The sequence below is a fragment of the Anolis sagrei genome, chromosome 2 (genome assembly GCF_037176765.1).
Source record: "Anolis sagrei isolate rAnoSag1 chromosome 2, rAnoSag1.mat, whole genome shotgun sequence".
In the NCBI taxonomy this organism is placed as follows: Eukaryota; Metazoa; Chordata; class Lepidosauria; order Squamata; family Dactyloidae; genus Anolis; species Anolis sagrei.
Genome location: NC_090022.1, coordinates 170,370,591 through 170,389,607, shown reverse-complemented (window position 1 = coordinate 170,389,607; position 19,017 = coordinate 170,370,591). Strand labels below are relative to the sequence as shown.

The 19,017-nt window shown below is 43.8% G+C and overlaps 1 protein-coding gene across 1 annotated transcript; it reads right to left on the bottom strand.

The window, feature by feature from the left end:
• Positions 1–843: 843 nt before the first annotated feature.
• FAM162A (family with sequence similarity 162 member A) lies at positions 844–18,782 on the bottom strand. The gene is made up of 5 exons (XM_060763367.2): positions 18,672–18,782; positions 14,110–14,247; positions 12,774–12,879; positions 7,255–7,363; positions 844–3,671 (listed from the first exon to the last, which is right to left on the bottom strand). Exons 1-5 carry the CDS (start codon positions 18,694–18,696, stop codon positions 3,576–3,578), a joined length of 474 nt encoding a protein of 157 aa, XP_060619350.2. The 5' UTR covers positions 18,697–18,782; the 3' UTR covers positions 844–3,575.
• Between the last annotated feature and the right edge of the window lie 235 nt (positions 18,783–19,017).

The following is a 19,017-nucleotide window of genomic DNA, read 5'->3' as shown; positions in this document are numbered from 1 at the left end:
TGTAGTCTGACATGGCGGTTGTGAGAGTGGTCCAGTATTTCTGTGTTCTCAAATAAGCATGTGGACAATTTCAACAGAAAGGAAGAAACCATGAAAATGAACAATATCGGGCTACCAGTATTAAAAAACTCTAAAATTACAACAGCAAAACAACAGAGAGTAAACAATCGAGCACATCAAATCACCTCTCAACAAAACATTCCCCCATAGAATCAAAGAGTTGGAAGAGACCTCATGGGCCATCCAGTCCAACCCCCTGCCAAGAAGCAGGAATATTGCATTGAAATCACACCTGACAGATGGCCATCCAGCCTCTATTTAAAAGCTTCCAAAGAAGGAGCCTCCACCACACTCCGGGGCAGAGAGTTCCACTGCCCCCAGGCACTTCCAAGCCATTAAATGCTAATCAAGGTGGTTAGTTGAAACATTCACACCTAGCTCCAGCAGACAAAAGTCCTTTGTCCCACCCTGGTCATTCCACAGATATATAAACCCATTTTCCTACTTCCAACAGACCTCACTACCTCTGAGGATGCTTGCCATAGATGCAGGTGAAAAGTCAGGAGAAAATGCCTCTAGAACATGGCCATATAGCCCGGAAAAACCTACAACAACCCTATCATAATGCTGCCTGTTTGATCAGATCATATCAGATTTGCTGAAAAACCTGCACCAAATCAGTAAATGCTGGTTTGAACATGAGTTACGAACAAAAAATAAACTGCATGCAAGAAAGATTATGAAGGATTTAACTTTTTGTTGACAAAGTGCAACCCTATTTTAAGTTAGATAGGTAACCCTAAAAAAAATCAACAACCTCAATGTTGCCTTTAAATCCCATAGTTTCTTTTTTTTTGGAGTGTGGTAAAAGCACTAATGAATAGCAATCTTATTTCAGCTTCCATTCTTGTGGCTGGGTTTTTAAACGTGTAAATTTCTTACGACATGTCATTTATATAAAGATTTGTTTTAAATCATGTACTTTATTGAACAGCTTTTTGGGGGGAGAGGTGGGCAAACGACATATTTTGTAAGCCAACTTCAGTGAAGTGTGCATGTGATACTGAAATGTCTTGCATACACAAATACTGATAGTGTGTATATGTGTGCGCAATCCTAGAGTCTATATGCACATACACCGTCCTCCAGTGTGTGTGCCGATGTGTATGTATATATGTATATTTACACACATCCTATATTTCTCACACTGAAAGGTTTTCTCCCAAGCTAGTGAAAACAATGTGATGCATTGGTGTTCCTGCTTAGGAAATAATGACCGTTCTCTCTAAAGGGGTGAATTAAATCATAAATACATTCAAACAAAGTGGTGTGCTGTGTCCCAGTTTTTGTAACAAGGAGTACACATTATTTATTTATATAATATTATAGGGTGTAAGTTACTCAGTGTTTGAGATTGAAGTAGTTGATTGCGAAGAAAAGCCTAGAAATAACCTGCATAACATCTGTTCATCGTGGCATTTTCCAAACAAAAAATAATTGCTATACTTACTTACTTAGGCGATCCCTCGTTTTCCGAGGAGGATTGTCTTCCAATATTCTTGTGGGTCCGTATGTGGCTGTGGAGCCCTATTCTAAGCATACAAGAAGCTCGGCCTGTCATTGAACATTGAGAAAACCAAAGTGCTGTTCCAGCAGACACCAGCCAACCCCTCTCCAATGCCAGTGATACAGCTTAATGGTGTAACACTAGAAAATGTTGATCATTTCCGCTACCTTGGCAGCCACCTCTCCACCAAAGTCAACATCGACACCGAAATACAACACCACCTGAGCTCTGTGAGCACAGCATTTTTCCAAATGAAGCAGAGTGTTTGAGGACCGGGACATCCGTAGGGATACCAAGGTGCTTGAATCATAGAATCATAGAATCAAAGAGTTGGAAGAGACCTCATGGGCCATCCAGTCCAGTCTTGTTTATAGAGCTATTGTCCTGCCAACTCTGCTATATACCTGTGGGACGTGGACTGTCTACAGACGTCACATGCAACTCCTGGAACGATTCCATCAGCGCTGCCTCCGGAAAATCCTGCAAATCTCTTGGGAAGACAGGCGGACAAATGTCAGCGTGCTGGAAGAAGCAAAGACCACCAGCATTGAAGTGATGGTCCTCCGCTATCAGCTCCGCTGGACCGGCTACATAGTCCAGATGCCCGACCACCATCTCCCAAAGCAGTTGCTCTACTCCGAACTCAAGAACGGAAAACGGAATGTTGGTGGGCAGGAAAAGAGATTGAAAGACGGGCTCAAAGCCAACCTTAAAAACTCTGGCGTAGACACTGAGAACTGGGAAGCCCTGGCCCTTGACCGCTCCAGCTGGAGGTCAGCTGTGACCAGCAGTGCTGCAGAATTTGAAGAGGCACGAATGGAGGGCGAAAGGGAAAAGCGTGCCAAGAGGAAGGCACGTCAAGCCAACCGAGACCGCCTTCCACCTGGAAACCAATGCCCTCACTGCGGAAGAAGATGCAGAGCAAGAATAGGGCTCCACAGCCACATACGGACCCACAAGAATACTGGAAGACAATCCTCCTCAGAAAACGAGGGATCGCTTAAGTAAAGTGATCCTTGGTGGGGAAAGGCATTTAAATTAGAATTCTAGTTCTTCAGCTAGATCAGGGGTCCTCAAACTAAGGCCCGGGGGCCGGATACGGCCCTCCAAGGTCATTTACCCGGCCCTCACTCAGGGTCAACCTAAGTCTGAAACAACTTGAAAGCACACAACAACAACAACAACAACAACAACAACAACAACAACAACAATCCTATCTCATCAGCCAAAAGCAGGCCCAGACTTCCCACTGAAATACTAATAAGTTTATATTTGTTTAAATTGTTCTTCATTTTAATTATTGTATTGTTTTAAAGTGTTTTTGCACTACAAATAAGATCTGTGCAGTGTGCATAGGAATTCGTTCAATTTTTTTTCAAATTATAATCCGGCCCTCCAACAGTTTGATGGACTGTGACCTGGCCCTCTGTTTAAAAAGTTTGAGGACCCCTGAGCTAGACATTTCTTGTTCTGAAATTCAATCACAGCTGATATGGGTGCTTAAGATTATGACGATCAGCAAGAAGGACCTGAGGATGAAATCATCACAATTATTACAGATGAATGTAAAAGAAAATCCCAGTCTGTGGATGTCATCATCAATATACACATGTTCTTTTACTATTGCTTTAACACACATTTGCACAACGGGATTAAAATGTGGACTCACAAGCCTTGCATAAAGTGTTAAGACAATCATGCTACTAAATTTGCAACTCTACATATGACTAACCATCTGGACGCCTGGTCTGGCCTCTCACATATGGATATAGCAACATATGTTTTACAAAGTACAGAAATGTTAATATATAGTAAGAAACAATTTTGCCTCTGGTAAAAAATAGTTATTTGATACTAGCAAAATATGGAAACTTCATCAAGAAACATTAATTCAAAATAATTTATTCTTTATATAAGCTTGAAGACAATAAGCAAAAGCAACTGATAAAAATACATTTCTCAGACAGCTGCTTTGTAACTGGAAAGTGAAAATCCATCTTCCCCTTGTTCATGGCTTAGCAGAAGCACTCTGGGCGGCCTCCTCTCTCCAGCGAGCTTTTCTCTCCATGTTCTGGCTCGTCAGGGATTCATGTCTTCCAACAGCCTACAGACAATTGACAAAGGATGCAAAATAAGAGAGCATAGCTTTCATTTCTAGTGACTTGGCATGAGACTTTTTAAGTGGAACTCTGAAATACTGACAAACCAGAGAGATACTGTAATTCAACAACAAAAAGGCACGTTTAAGACGTTTATTTCAGCATGGACTCTATTCTATTGTTGGGTGGAAAATAAACATTTATACAGATTACATAACCAAAATACATGCTCTTAATGAGGAAGGCCTGTATATATTGTGGGAAGGAACTATCCAAAGGTTGAATGTCCACATGCCCAGCTTCCAAATAACTTGGGAAGTCTGATCTGGCCACGGTGGTCCACGCTCTTGTTACATCCCGAATAGACTACTGCAACGCTCTCTACGTGGGGTTGCCCTTGAAGACTGTTCGGAAACTTCAACTAGTCCAGCGAGCGGCAGCCAGATTGCTCACCGGGGCGACATACAGGGAGCATACCACCCCCCTGCTATGCCAGCTCCACTGGCTGCCGGTTCAGTTCCGAGCACAATTCAAGGTGCTGGTCTTGACCTATAAAACCCTGTACGGTTCCGGTCCAGTGTATCTGTCCGAACGTATCTCCCGCTACGTCCCACCTCGAAGCTTGAGATCATCTGGGGAGGCCCTGCTCTCGACCCCACCACTCTCACAAGTGAGGCTGGTGGGGACGAGGAGCAGGGCTTTCTCAGTGGTGGCCCCTCGCCTGTGGAACTCACTCCCCGGGGAAATCAGAGCATCACCATCCCTCCTCTCCTTCAGGAGGAGGGTGAAGACTTGGTTATGGGACCAGGGCTTTGGGCAACCAGGCAATTAAAGACCACCAGGATTGATGAAATGGTATTAAAAGCGGATCTATGAGACAGCAAACACTGACAATGTAAGGGAGGAATTTAGGTTTGTATTGATTTTATTGATTTTTTACTGGAATAATGCATGAAGCTGTTAGTAACTGTGAATTTTACTGTAAGTTGTGATGATTGTTGTGATGCTGGCATCTAATCGTGCCTTTACTGTGTAAGCCGCCCTGGGTCCCCTTCGGGGTGAGAAGGGCGGGGTAAAAGAACCCCAAATAAATAAATAATAATAATAACACTAACGAGGGTGTTCCGAGATTTAAGCATCACCCCTTTAATTGTTTATTTATTTATTTACTTCATTTATATCCCGCTTTTCTCAGTCCTCAGGCGACTCAAAGCGGTTAACAACAGCAAAATTCAATGCAAAACACCATAAAACGATTATGGGACAGTTAAAACAATAGCATCATCAAGAATTAAATATCAATATAACAATCATTAGTGTCTCATCAGTAAAATCAGAATCCAATCTCATCATCCGTTAATCATAGAATCAGAATCAACGAGTTGGAAGAGACCTCATGGGCCATCCAGTCCAACCCACTGCCAAGAAGCAGGAATATTGCATTCAAATCACCCTTGACAGATGGCCATCCAGCCTCTGTTGAAAAGCTTCCAAAGAAGAAGCCTCCACCACACTCCGGGGCAGAGAGTTCCACTGCTGAACGGCTCTCACAGTCAGGAAGTTCTTCCTCATGTTCAGATGGAATCTCCTCTCTTGTAGTTTGAAGCCATTGTCCTAGTCTCCAAGGAAGCAGAAAACAAGCTTGCTCCCTCCTCCCTGTGGCTTCCTCTCACATATTTATACATGGCTATCATGTCTCCTCTCAGCCTTCTCTTCTTCAGGCTAAACATGCCCAGCTCCTTAAGCCGCTCCTCATAGGGCTTGTTCTCCAGACCCTTGATCATTTTAGTCGCCCTCCTCTGGACACATTCCAGCTTGTCAATATCTCTCTTGAATTGTGGTGCCCAGAATTGGACACAATAACCAAAGCAGAATAGAGGGGTAGCATTACTTCCCTGGACCTAGAATCCGTGTTCCTATATTCATTACACTGCTTAATCAAATGCTTGTTCGAACAGCCAGGTCTTCACTTTCCTCCAAAACGCCAATAGGGATGGGGCCAATCTGATATCTATAGGAAGGGCGTTCCACAGCCGAGGGGCCACCACTGAGAAGGCCCTGTCTCTCGTTCCCGCCAGGCGCACCTGTGATGTGTCCTAGTTGGTTCATAGGAGGAGATGCGTTCGGAGAGGTAAGTAGGGCCAGAACTGTTTAGGGATTTATAGGCTAACACCAGCACTTTGAATTGTGTCCGGTAGCAAACTGGCAGCCAGTGGAGCTGGTGCAACAGAGGAGTTGTATGCTCCCTGAGTGCCGCTCCTGTTAGTAACCTGGCTGCCGAGCGTTGGACCATTTGAAGCTTCCGAGCAGTCTTCAAAGGCAACCCCACGTAGAGAGCGTTGCAGTAGTCTATACGGGATGTAACCAGAGCGTAATTCCTTCGCACTGCAGTAATCATATGATAAATCCCAAACAAACTCTTTGCAAGAACCCGCTGCAGACCAGACCAGCCAAAACTCCTAGTACCCTAACAGAGAAGCAGCCTTTGGACCTAAGTAGGCCAACCTGCAACGAACAACAAGACATTGCTAGTAGATTGGACCACCTCAAGAAAATTATGTTAACTATTAGGGACCAAGCTGAATAATAATAATAATAATAATAATAATAATAATAATAATAATAATCCTTTATTTATACCCCGCTAACATCTCCCGAAGGACTCGGTACGGCTTACAAGAGGCCGAGGCCCAACACATCAATAAAACAACAGCATAACAAATACAACAATAAATAAACTCATAAAACAAGCAATAAACATTAAAACAATAGCAATAAACATTAGACAATAACACCATGACACATTTAAAACTAAGGCCGGGCCAAATGTAATGATTAAAAATTTAAAATACTGAACATGACAGGTGAGATGGATAGGATTTTGGAGATAAGTGCAGTGTGCAGACAATCTTAATCTCTAGTAAAGTGCAATTGGGACATGATGCTAGGAGTTTCCTATTCTGGGAAGGCACACTGGAACAACCACGTCTTCAAGCTCTTCCTAAAGACTGCCAACGTTGGAGCTCTGTCTGATGTCCTTGGGGAGACAGTTCCAGAGTCAGGGGGCCACCACGGAGAAGGCCCTGTCCCTCGTCCCCACAAATCTTGCTTGCAACGCAGGTGGGATCGTGAGCAGGGCCTCTCCAGATGATCGGAGAGATCGTGTGGGTTCATATATGGAGATGCGGTCATGCAGGTAGGCAGTTCCCAAACCGTTTAGGGCTTTGTGGGTAAGCACCTACACCTTGAATTGGGACCGGAAAATGAACGGCAGCCAATGGAGCTCCTTAAACAGGAGGCAAACATTCAATGCCGGGACACAAATTCACATACAATACATAAACATTAAAAAACATTTATCAAAATATTAAAATACACCATTTAAAACCATTCTAGCCTTTAATCTGTCTATGACCAATTCTGCTCCCACCTTTCCCACAATACTCACTATAGCAGGCGTTCTTACATTCTCCCTTCTCTGTCTCTATTACATTGTTATTATTGAATTACTGATCATGAGAGAATTTTTGAGGCTGTCCATTATCTCTCTTCCTCCCATTCTTGATATGTCGACTCTTTTGTACTTACCTGTTTCCCCGAAATAACCATAATTACGCAGCCCACGATTGTCAAACCAATCATCAGATAGCTCATCTGCACACGGATTTTGTTCTTAGCAGAATCTATCGTCTCAAACCTTTAAAGAACAAACATGTTATTGAACCTTAGATGCTGACAATGTCTTATATGTCTGCTAATTAAAAAAAATATCAAAGAAAAGTGTCCCCGTGCTCCATTTGTAAGGAAATGTGATCTTATAGAATAACAACTAAATTTATTATTTTATTTATTTACTGCATTTTGCCCTGCTTTTTCTCAACCCCGAAGGGGACTCAGGACGGCTTCCAGACTGGCAATATTCAATGCCACATCTATATAAATAAAAATGTAATGTTCGTTTGTGGGATTAACAGAACTCAAAAACCACTGGGCCAATTGACACCAAATTTGGACACAAGACACCTAACAACCCAATGTATGTCCTTCACTAAAAAAATGATTTTGCCATTTGGGAGTTGTAGTTGCTGGGATTTATTGTTCACCTACAACCAAAGAACATTCTGAACCCCGCCAACAATGGAATTGAACCAAACTTGGCACACATTTCTCCCAAGACCAACAGAAAATACTGGAAGGGTTTGGTGGGCAGTGTCCTTTGGTTTTGGAGTTGTAGTTCACCTACATCCAAAGATGACTGTGCACTCAAACAATGATGGATCTGGACTAAACTCTACAAGAATACTCAATATGCCCAAATGAGAACACTGGTGGTGTTTGGGGAAAATAGAATCTTGACATTTGGGAGTTGTAGTTCTTGGGATTTATAGTTCACCTACTGTCAAAGAGCATTCTGAACCCCACCAACGATATAATTGGGCCAAACCTCCCATATAGAACCCCCATGTGGGCCACAGCAATGCGTGGCAGGGGACGGCTAGTTAAACATAAAAACATGCAAATACAAATTACAATATACATTAAAATCATAAATACACACTAAAAGGGGAAAATGAAGTACTAATGAATGGAACTTTCACAAGGCAAAGAGAAATCAACACAAGTATGAAACAGACCCAGGATCCCTCAATCTGCTCAGAAAGAGGCGGCCCAAAGCTTTTTGAAGAAAAACTGACCTGAGTGTGGCAAAAAGCACAGCAGTGACCCCTCTTTTTAGCTGATTCTCTTATCTTAGATTTGCTTGTTATTAAGACAGGCTCACATTTCTATCACCATGATCGAATCCTGCTAACACGCATAGCACCAAATGATTTATTTCCCCCCATGCAACAAAAAGAGGGCTTGCTTTCAGATTTTTAACTGTACTAGTTACTATGGTTTACATCAGAAAAAATCTCCACAGTGGTTGGGGGGGGGTACCATTGGTTAAAACATGCCATTTTTGCAGTGCAAAAGATTTTCACATTAAACAGGCCAATGGATACTCCACCTCAGACATCAGAAGAGCTGCAAGACCAAGAACAAGCCACAAGAATAAAGACAAGAAGATCCACCAAGAGGGAAAGTGTTCTTGCCATACATCAAGGGAACCACTGACCGCATAGGGAAGCTGATGAGGAAACACAACATACAAACTATCTACAGACTCACCAAGAAAATCCAACAAATGCTACGTTCAGCAAAGGACAAGAGGGATCCTCTCACCTCTGCAGGAGTCTACCGGATACCATGCAGCTGTGGACAAGTCTACATAGGGACCACCAAACGCAGCAGCGCCCAAACACGAATCCAAGAACAGGAAGGCACTGCAGACTACTTCAACTAGAGAAATCAGCCATAGCAGAGCACCTGATGAACCAACCTGGACACAAGCATTTTATTTGAGAACACAGAAATGCTGGACCACTCTCACAACCACCATGTCAGGCTACACAGAGAAGCCATTGAAATCCACAAGCATGTGGACAATTTCAACAGAAAGGAGGAAACCATGAAAATGAAAAAAATCTGGCTACCAGTATTAAAAAACTGTAAAATTGCAACAGCAAGACAACAGAGAGGAAACAATCTGGGATATCTAATCACCTCTCAACTAAAGATTGCCCCAGGCACAGTCAGGCCATTGTATGCTAATTAAGGTGGTCAGTTGAAACATTCACACCTAGCTCCAGCAGACAAGAGTCCTTTGTCCCACCCTGGTCATTCCACAGATATATAAACCCCTTTTCCTAGTTCCAACAGACCTCACTACCTCTGAGGATGCTTGCCATAGATGCAGGCAAAACGTCAGGAGAGAATGCCTCTAGACCATGGCCATACAGCCCAAAAAAACCTACAACAACCCAAACAGTACTTGGTTTAAAGGTACACAGGACAGGGGAAGACTATATGGATTCAAAGTCCAGAACAGGGAAAGAGAAAACAAATCTTTTGCCAGATACACAACCTGAGAAACACATTAATTTCTTTCCAAAATTACTCAGCCCATGCATGTACAATTTGTATTAATGTTGAAGTAGCTAAAACTAATCAGCAAAGTGCATGGCAGAGCCTATATCCTCTGGAAAATGGAACTACAGTTAGAAGTCAATCACATCTAGAAGTGGACTAACTTGCTTTGTCCTCCAACAAGTCAATATAGAGTGAATAAACTGTAAAAGTTCCCCCATTTCATGATCACTACTGTAGTATACTAATAAAGAAGTCTCCATAATCCTTTTACAAAAATTGTCATATCAACTGCAAGTGTGACAAAGAGTAAAGAAGTGGGTCAGAGCAGCACATAGAAGCAAACTTCTTGGCAAAGCTTCAATGTTCTTTCCAGTTTATTTTGTTTGGCAGTGAAATTCCAACATACTAAGCTTTGGAAAAACCAATAAGAACAGCAGCTTTCAAAACATCTAGCCAGCATCTACTGAAAACTCAAAGAGAACCTGTATTTAAGCACATTGAGGTATCAAAAATATAACCCGTTTGAAGATGGGCAAATTCAGACTGCTGGTGACCTCTGTTCAAGGCATTCAAAGGAAGGAAGAGTGGAAGGAAAAATATAGCAAATACAATATTTTTTATCTCTTTTTAAAAAAAGCTAATTGTACTCGAACTATCTTGGATCCCACACTGAGGGATAAATGCAATACATCATCTGGGTGAACAGACTGTAGAAACAAATGGACAGAATTCACAACCCGATTTATACAAGACAATAACCAAAAGTCAGTTTCATTGTGCCTCCTAATCCATGTGCCTCTTCTCTTTTTTGCCCATTGTTGATTAAATGTTCTAAATTCTCTGAAAAATTGGAACAGCCTGGACTATGCTTTTGGATCATGTGATTTTAATGTTTATATTAATATATTTTAACTCTATGTTTTAATGTTATGCTTTATGATTTTATTGATAGTTTTATTGTTGTTTTTATGTTTGTGAGGCATTAAATTTCGCCGTTAATATGTTGGAAACCACTTTGAGTCCCATCCCCTTCAACCTGGGGTGAGAAAAGCCGTATAGAAATGAAGTAAATAAATAAAAACAGAATGTTGTTACCAGAATTATAGACAAAGACATAAGGACAATTTGGACACTATTGTGCTAATTAAAACTGTTGTTTTCTTTTAGTCTTGTACCATTTCTGAGTGTCCTTTTTACTTTGTCGAAAAAATAATAATTTTAGAATCACTAAGAATACACAGATCTTCCTTCCCCTCAAATATGTCCACTTCTACCCTCCACCCCCACAGGAAACTCTTTTAAAATATTTCACTGAGCTCTGCTGAAGGTCCTCCGTATGTTGCTTTATTTATTTTTTATTTATTTATTTGACTCCCAATTTGGCTCGGAGCGGTTTACAGCAGTAGATTAAAACAATACAATTAACTTTAAAATACAATAAAAACAAGAACAGACATAGTCCCGAGTTAATCACCCATCGAAAGCGTGTCGGAAGAGAAAGGTTTTACAGGCTTTCCGAAAAGCAAGTAGGTCTCGGATGGTTCGGGTTTCAACTGGCAAGGCATTCCATAAATAAGGGGCTACAATCGAGAAGGCCCTCTGCCTAGTCGAGGACAGATGATAAGTCCGGATGTTGGGGACTTCAAGCAAATTTTGGTCTTTGGACCGAAGTAATCTCTGGGGTTGGTAGGGGGATAAGCGGGCCCTCAGGTACGCCGGCCCCAGACCATTTAAGGCCTTAAAGGTTAGTACCAGCACCTTGAAAGTGATCCTGTACTCAATCGGTAGCCAGTGCAGCTGTTGTAGAATTGGGGTGATACGACACCTCGCCGGCACCCCGGCAAGAAGACGAGCCGCCGCATTTTGCACCAGCTTCAGTTTCCGGATCACTGACAAAGGAAGGCCAATGTAGAGGGTGTTACAGTAGTCAAGCCTTGAGATGACTGTCACCTGGATCACCGTAGCCAGGTCGTTCCTAGATAGGTAGGGAGTCAGTCGCCTAGCCTGACGTAGATGGAAAAACGCAGATCTGCTCACAGCAGAGACCTGGGCCTCCATTGTGAGCAAAGGGTCCAATAACACAGCAAGACTCTTTACAGAAGATGACGGACGTAGTGTCTCGCCATCCAGGGTAGGCAGCTGGACCTCCCTCCCACCCGGACGGCCCAGCCAAAGGATCTCCGTCTTCGCTGGGTTCACCCTCAACCTGCTGGCACGCAACCATCCAGTAACGGCCTCAAGGCACTGATGGAAATTTTCGGCTACAGAGTCCGGCCGGCACTCCATCCTCAGAATGAGCTGAGTGTCATCAGCGTACTGGTGGCACTCAAGCCCCAAGCTCCGCACCAGTCGGGCAAGCGGTTGCATATATATGTTAAATAATAGAGGAGAGAGAATAGCTCCCTGCGGGACCGCACAAGTTAGCAGAGATCTCTCGGAAACCATCTCTCCCCTCACCACACGCTGTCCCCGATTCTGGAGGAAGGAGGACACCCATTTAAGGGCTATCCCCCTAACCCCAGTCATGGCTAGGCGGTGGGTCAATAGATTGTGATCAACTGTATCAAATTCTGCTGTGAGGTCCAATAACACAAGCAGCGCTGATCCGCCTTGATCCATCTGGCAGCGAAGCTGATCTGTGATGGCAACTAGCACAGTCTCCGTCCTGTGCCCACTATGGAAGCTGGACTGGAAGGGATCGAGTCTGGCCGTGTCATTTAGGAACTGCTGCAACTGTTCTGCTGCTGCCTTCTCAACCACCTTGCCCAGAAACGGAAGGTTCGAGACTGGGCGGTAGCTAGAGGGAACCGAACAATCTAAGTCTGTTTTTTTCAGCAGCGGAGATACCATCGCCTCTTTTAAATCCTCTGGAAAAACTCCTTGCTCCAGGGAGCTATTTATTATATTCAACAGAGGTTCACTTTGGAGTGTGGTAGAGTGTCATTTGGAATTTGTTAAAACAGAGACTGGACAGCCATCTCTCATTGTGCGTTTCCTATGGAGTTGGACTTAATGCTGCCTCCTGGTCTCTTCTCCATCCACCAGGGAACGGGGTGTGTGAGTACACTTTGCTTTTAATTACAGTTGCCCGATTCAATTCAGAAAGATTCAAAACTGGCAACAAGAACTGTACTTACGACACATTTTCAGGTATGTCCTCTGCTTTCTTATATCGGCCTGTCCATAGCAACATTCTCTTCTCTCGTTCAGTGGGCTTGTGTCCTGGGATTTTGAAAGAGGCTCCTACAGAAAAGCAAGGAAGAAAAAAAGATGAAGCAATAAGTCCAAACCAAAGACTCCATTTAAATAGCAGTATTGACACAATACAATTTTCTAAATCAGTTCCCCAAATAACCCCAGGAACAGGGCTAAAAATCAATACAACAAGAAAAAATATTTTGTTGTTAGACTGATTTTATTTATTTATTAATCAATTTTATATACCACCACTCCCCGAAGGCTCGGAGCGGTTCACAATATACACATGTAATACATAACATTAAAATCAAGGAAAAATTCGATCAGCAAGGTTCAAATGCCAGCCTAAACAAATAAGTTTTACAAGCTGTACGAAAGGATAGTATAACAGATGACCACTGCCACCACCTAAGACACCTTAAGATATTAAAGATGATTCCCTGAGGTAAGCTTTTCCCTGCCATCCCAATACAGCTCTCCCCATAGCTCCCAAAATGATTGTGATGTTATGATGTAAAAAGAATTAGAATTATCCCCATAGGAATGAATTACAACTGAGGCTTCTTTAAAAGCTGAAATAGAGAAAAGATTTATCAGAACAAACAAACAACTGACTTCTTTGACGAGGCACAAAAGCTTAAATGGTTACTAAAGTACAGTATTCTTGATGGTTTCTTTAAAACAGGTTACTTGACTTAACCTACTAGCGAAATTCCACACTCTACAGTAACGCAGTAGCAGTGAGTTCCCCAGACTAACCTACTCAGGCTGTCTTCAAAGCAATTAGCCCACTCTAATCAGAGTTTTCTACAGCTAATCTACTCTATCCAGAGAGCAAACCACTTGTGTAAACACTCACAAGCAATCAGGCGACTACTTTTTATTTATTTTTATTTATTATTTGAATGTATATGCCGTCACTCCCCTGGGGCTCGGAGCGGTTTACAAGAACAGGCTAAAGTTGAACACAATTTAAAAACAATTAAAAAAAACAGCAGTCAAAGGTCAAAGGCCCGTCGAACCAGATGTGTCTTACATGCCCTGCGGAAAGCTGTAAAATAATACCAATTTAAAGTATTTAAATCATGAAGAAGACCAGGAAAAAACATGCAGGGGTCAACTGTAGGCCTGCAAGACCACTAACCAGCTTTTCATAATTGTAAACAAACCTAAGGTTGCAACCCTGTGCACATTTTTTTTGGAGAATTGGACCCCTTTGATACATTTCCAATTCAGGACAGACACAATTTGGTTGCAAACGATGATGATGTTTACCTGAAGCCTCTGGTTTTGACGTCTGTACATTGGTCTCCTGGGTTTTGCTGCATAATCTTCTATTCAGTGTGTAACATGATCCTTTAGTAACACGCAGAACAGAAAATAGATTTTTGTCCAGGATCTGAACAACTTTGCCTGGGGGATAAATGCAAAGAATAGTCATGTAGAATGAGAAGGACAGATCTGGGAAAACAGCACTTAAACAAGTTTCAGATTTGTGAATTTAAATCTAACACATTTTCACTATGGAAGGAGCTCCACTTAAGTCAGAAGAGTTGATATGCCTACAAGTCACCAGACAATTTAAGGCAATCCCATGAAGCAAGCAATACCCAGAAGTAGTTTGTCATTGCCTTCCTCTGAATGCAGCCTACAGTCCCAGGGCCCCATACACAATACATAATTATACCACTGTGGTTCCACTTTAACTGCCATATGCTTTGTGGTTTGAGGTGACACCAGAAAAGCTCTCTCCAGCTGTGGAGGCCACATTGCCAAGCCCAGAACTCCACAGGACAGTTAAAGAGAAACAATAGCTCTTATGAGACCATAAAAGATAAAGGTAAAGGTAGTCCCCTGACATTAAGTCCAGTCATGTCTGACTCTGGGGTGTGGTCTCATCTCCATTTCTAAGCCGAAGAGCCTGCGTTGTCCGTAGACACCTCCAAGGTCATGTGGCTGGCATGACTGCATGGAGCGCCGTTACCTTCCCGCCGGAGCAGTACCTATTGATCTACTCACATTTGCATGTTTTCAAACTGCTAGGTTGGCAGAAGCTAGGGCTGACAGCGGAAGCTCACGCCGCTCCCTGGAATCGAACCTTCGACCTTTCGATCAACAAGCTCAGCAGCTCAGTGCTTTAACCCACTGCGCCACCAGGGGCTCCCTATCAGAGCATAGGGCAGCCAATAGTCCTTGCAGAACAAAGTCTAGAAGCAGATCTTTCCAAACTGTGTGTAGTAACACACTATTAAATAGTTCAGATCCAGGGTATCTAGCTGACCACATCCTCTTGTACGAACCTGCCCGGGCCCTGGGATCTTCAGGAGAAGCCCTTCTCTCAGTGCCACCTCCATCTCAAGCTTGGTTAGTGGGAACGAGAAAGAGGGCCTTCCTTCTTGGTGGTTTTCCTTCATTTTCTTTTTCCATGGTAAATTGGATGTTTGGGTGGATGCTGTTGAGATGGTCCAGAAACCTGTTTACTACTTCTTCTCCATGGCTCCAAATGGTGAAAGTATCATCTACATATCCACATATGGCATGCTCATCAGCTACCCACCTTCGATGGAGCCGCGCTATCTCCATCGACCACTGTTAAGAGCTTAGGTGTCATCCTGGATTCGCAGCTGACAATGGAAACTCAGGTCGCTGCTGCCAGCAAACAGGCCTTTTTCCATCTACAACAAGCGAGGCAATTGGCACCCTATCTATCTGACGAGGCTCTGGCAACTGTCATCCATGCCACGGTCATGTCTAGGCTGGACAATTGCAACGCCCTGTGTGTTGGCCTTCCAAAGTCTACGACCCGAAAGCTCTGTATTGTTCAGAATGCGGCAGCCAGGTTACTCACAAGAACGCCCATGAAATGCCATATAACACCAGTGCTGCAACATTTACATTGGCTTCCAACTGAGTACCGTGGCCTGTATAAGATGTTAGTTCTGACCTTTAAAATTCTTCACAGCCAGGGTTCATCGTACCTTAGGGACCGCCTCTCCTTCTCCTATCATTGAAGGCCGCAAAGACCAGCACAACGTGACTTACTGTATATACCGGGTCCTAGAGAAGTGCACTTGGAAAGTACCAGACGCAGGGCTTTTTGTATTTCTGCCCCTGCCTTATGGAATCCTTTGCCGCCCTACATGAGAGCCATGCGTGACTTAGGACCTTTTACTCTAGCACTTAAGACCTGGCTTTTTACTAGAGCATTCGATCTCTGTTAATTTTTAATTTCTGTATTACGTATTTTATCTTTTACAATTTAGCTTGTAAATCGCCACATTTCATTTCCAACAGACTTCACAACCTCTGAGAATGCCTGCCACAGATGCAGGTGAAACACCAGGAGAGAATGCTTCTAGTGCATAGCCATACAGCCCAAAAAACCTACAACAACCCAGTGATTCCAGCCATGAAAGCCTTCAACAATACAGTTATGCTGATGCATTTATGTTAAGCCGCTTTGAGTCCCCTCCGGGGGAGATAAAGCAGGGCATTAATAATGATGATGATGATGTGTCGTGTGCAATGTATGGGTGTGTCACACAAATATAAGGAGAATCCGCTGGATCTCTGTGAAATCTTTATCTATAGGCACAATAAAAGTGAAAATATGTGTGTATATGAGTGGCTGGGGCTCCCACTTCCACAGAGAGACTCCCACATCCACAAACAGCTATAATTTCCACCACTGAGGAGCTACCAATGGCTCCAATGACATTGCAGGTTATAGTGACACACACATGATTTAAAAACAGTTATTGAAATCACACCATCCAAAATCAATTCCTTAGCTGTTCCATTGGTCCATTCACTATTCCTTATTATCTTATTGCATTATGAACTTTGCTGTTCGAAAGCTTGGTCTCATACCACTTTTTTCCTTTCTTTCTGAAGGTCAGGAGGGAGGGGGCTGCTCTAATTTCACTAGAGAGGGAGTTCCATAGCTGAGGGGCCACAACTGAGAAGGCCCTGTCTCTCGTCTCCAACAGTCACGCTTGCGAGGAAGATGGAATTGAGAGCAGGGCATCCTCAGAAGAAGTGTGTCACCAACGCGAAAAGTTTGGAAAGCTCTGACCTGACGACCCTTCCACACAGCCATATAACCCAGAATATCTGCCTGGCCAGCCGCCAGAATTAATCCAGTCTCTGTTTGACTTCGATGGGGAAGCTCTGGTTCCGTCTTCCACTGTTAAAAGCCTTGGGGTTGTGTTGGACTCATCGCTGACGATGGAGGCCCAGATCACTGCCATAAGTAAGCAGGCCTTTTTAAATCTTTGCCAGGCAAGGAAATTAGCATCCTACCTTTTGGTAGAAGCATTGGCAACAGTAATCCATGCAACTGTCACCACGAGGTTGGACTATTGCAACGCCTTATATGCTGGCCTTCTGAAGTCAACAACCCAGAAGATTTGAATGGTCCAAAAGGCAGCGGCCAGGCTGCTAGCAGGCATCTATAACAGTGGTTCTTAACCTGGGGTCCCCAGATGTTTTTGGCCTTCAACTCCCAGAAATCCTAATAGCTGGTAAACTGGCTGGGATTTCTGGGAGTTGTAGGCCAAAACACCTGGAGACCCACAGGTTGAGAACCACTGATCTATAAGATCCCATATTACACCAATTCTGCAACAACTGCATTGGCTACCAATAGAACATCGGATCTCTTACAAGATACTGATCCTGACATTTAGAGCTCAAAATGGCCAAGGACCTTTATATCTTAGGGACCGCCTCATTCCTTTTCTCCATCAGTGGTCACCTCGATCCACCCAGGAAAATCTCCTATACATACCGGGCCCTAGGGAGGTACACCTGGAAGCTACACGGTGTAGAGCTTTTTCGACCTGTGCTCCAATTCTGTGGAACTCATTGCCTCCATACATTAAAGCAATGTCGAAGTTGCGACCTTTTGTAAAGGCACTCAAGACTTGGTTGTTTGGTTGTGCATTTGAGTAATCAGATCTAATTTGCCAAATAGTCACTGTTGAATGTTTTTATGTTGAATGTTTTAATATTGTGTAAATGCTATTTTAGATTGTAAGTCACTCAGAGCACCTTGGTGGAGAGCGACTAATTAAGAAATAAAGTGAAGTGAATATCAAGGTGAAAATCCCACAATATCTGCTTTGAACTGAGGAGATTCCATCTGAACATGAGGAAGAACTTCCTGAGTGTGAGAGCCGTTCAGCAGTGGAACTCTCTGCCCTGGAGTGTGGTGGAGGCTCCTTCTTTGGAAGCTTTTAAACAGAGGCTGGATGGCCATCTGTCAGGGGTGCTTTGAATGCAATATTCCTGCTTCTTGGCAGGGGGTTGGACTGGATGGCCCATGAGGTCTCTTCCAACTCTTTGATTCTATTATTCTATCTGAGTCCGCACTGCCATATGTCCCACTTCAAAGCAGATAATGTGGGCTTTTATTCAGCTGTGTGGAAGGGGCCTGAGAGGGCTTAGGCGCCAGGTTCCTCTCTCTTGGAGGCTAAGCAGAGCCAGCACTGGTTGAGACTTGGCTGGGGAGACGAACAACAAAGCCCTAAAGGTTCCCAACCTTTGGGCCTCCAAGTGTTTTGAACTTCAACTCCCACAGCTGGTAAGATGGCTGGGAATTCTGGGCGTTGAAGTCCAAAACAACTGTAGGCCCAAAGGTTGGGAACCACTGAGGGAGGCAGGAACTGGCAGAACTTCCCCAGAGCACTCCTTGCAAAACGCCCGGAAACGCACAAGGCCGCCAACAGGCGCCTCTCTTGGCCGCCTTGACTAGGCCTGGCCGGATGGATGTTCAGAGCCAGGCCTCCTCCCCGCCCCGGAGACCAAGGTCCAACAGCAATGGAGAGCGCACTCACCAGCGGCGGCCAGGGGGCCCGACATTGCGCCGCTTCCGGCCTTCTCCTTTGCTGCCAATCGGCCCTCTGACCAAGGCCAGCTGAAGGGAGGCTGGCCCCGCCCCCTGCCCGAGGAGGAGGGGCCGGAAGTGGAGCGGATGGGGCGGGGCCTCGCGCCCTTGGCCAAAGGAGGCCTGCTTGCAACCAAAGCTAGAAATTTATTTATCGTGTCAGGGGCAACTAGACCATTGTATTACATTTATAACAGAACAAAACAAACAGATTAAAAAAAAACACAAAGTTTGCAAGCTTGGTAGTTGGTTAAATGTCCTTTGACCAGTATCTGGCCACTTGGAGTGCCTCTGGT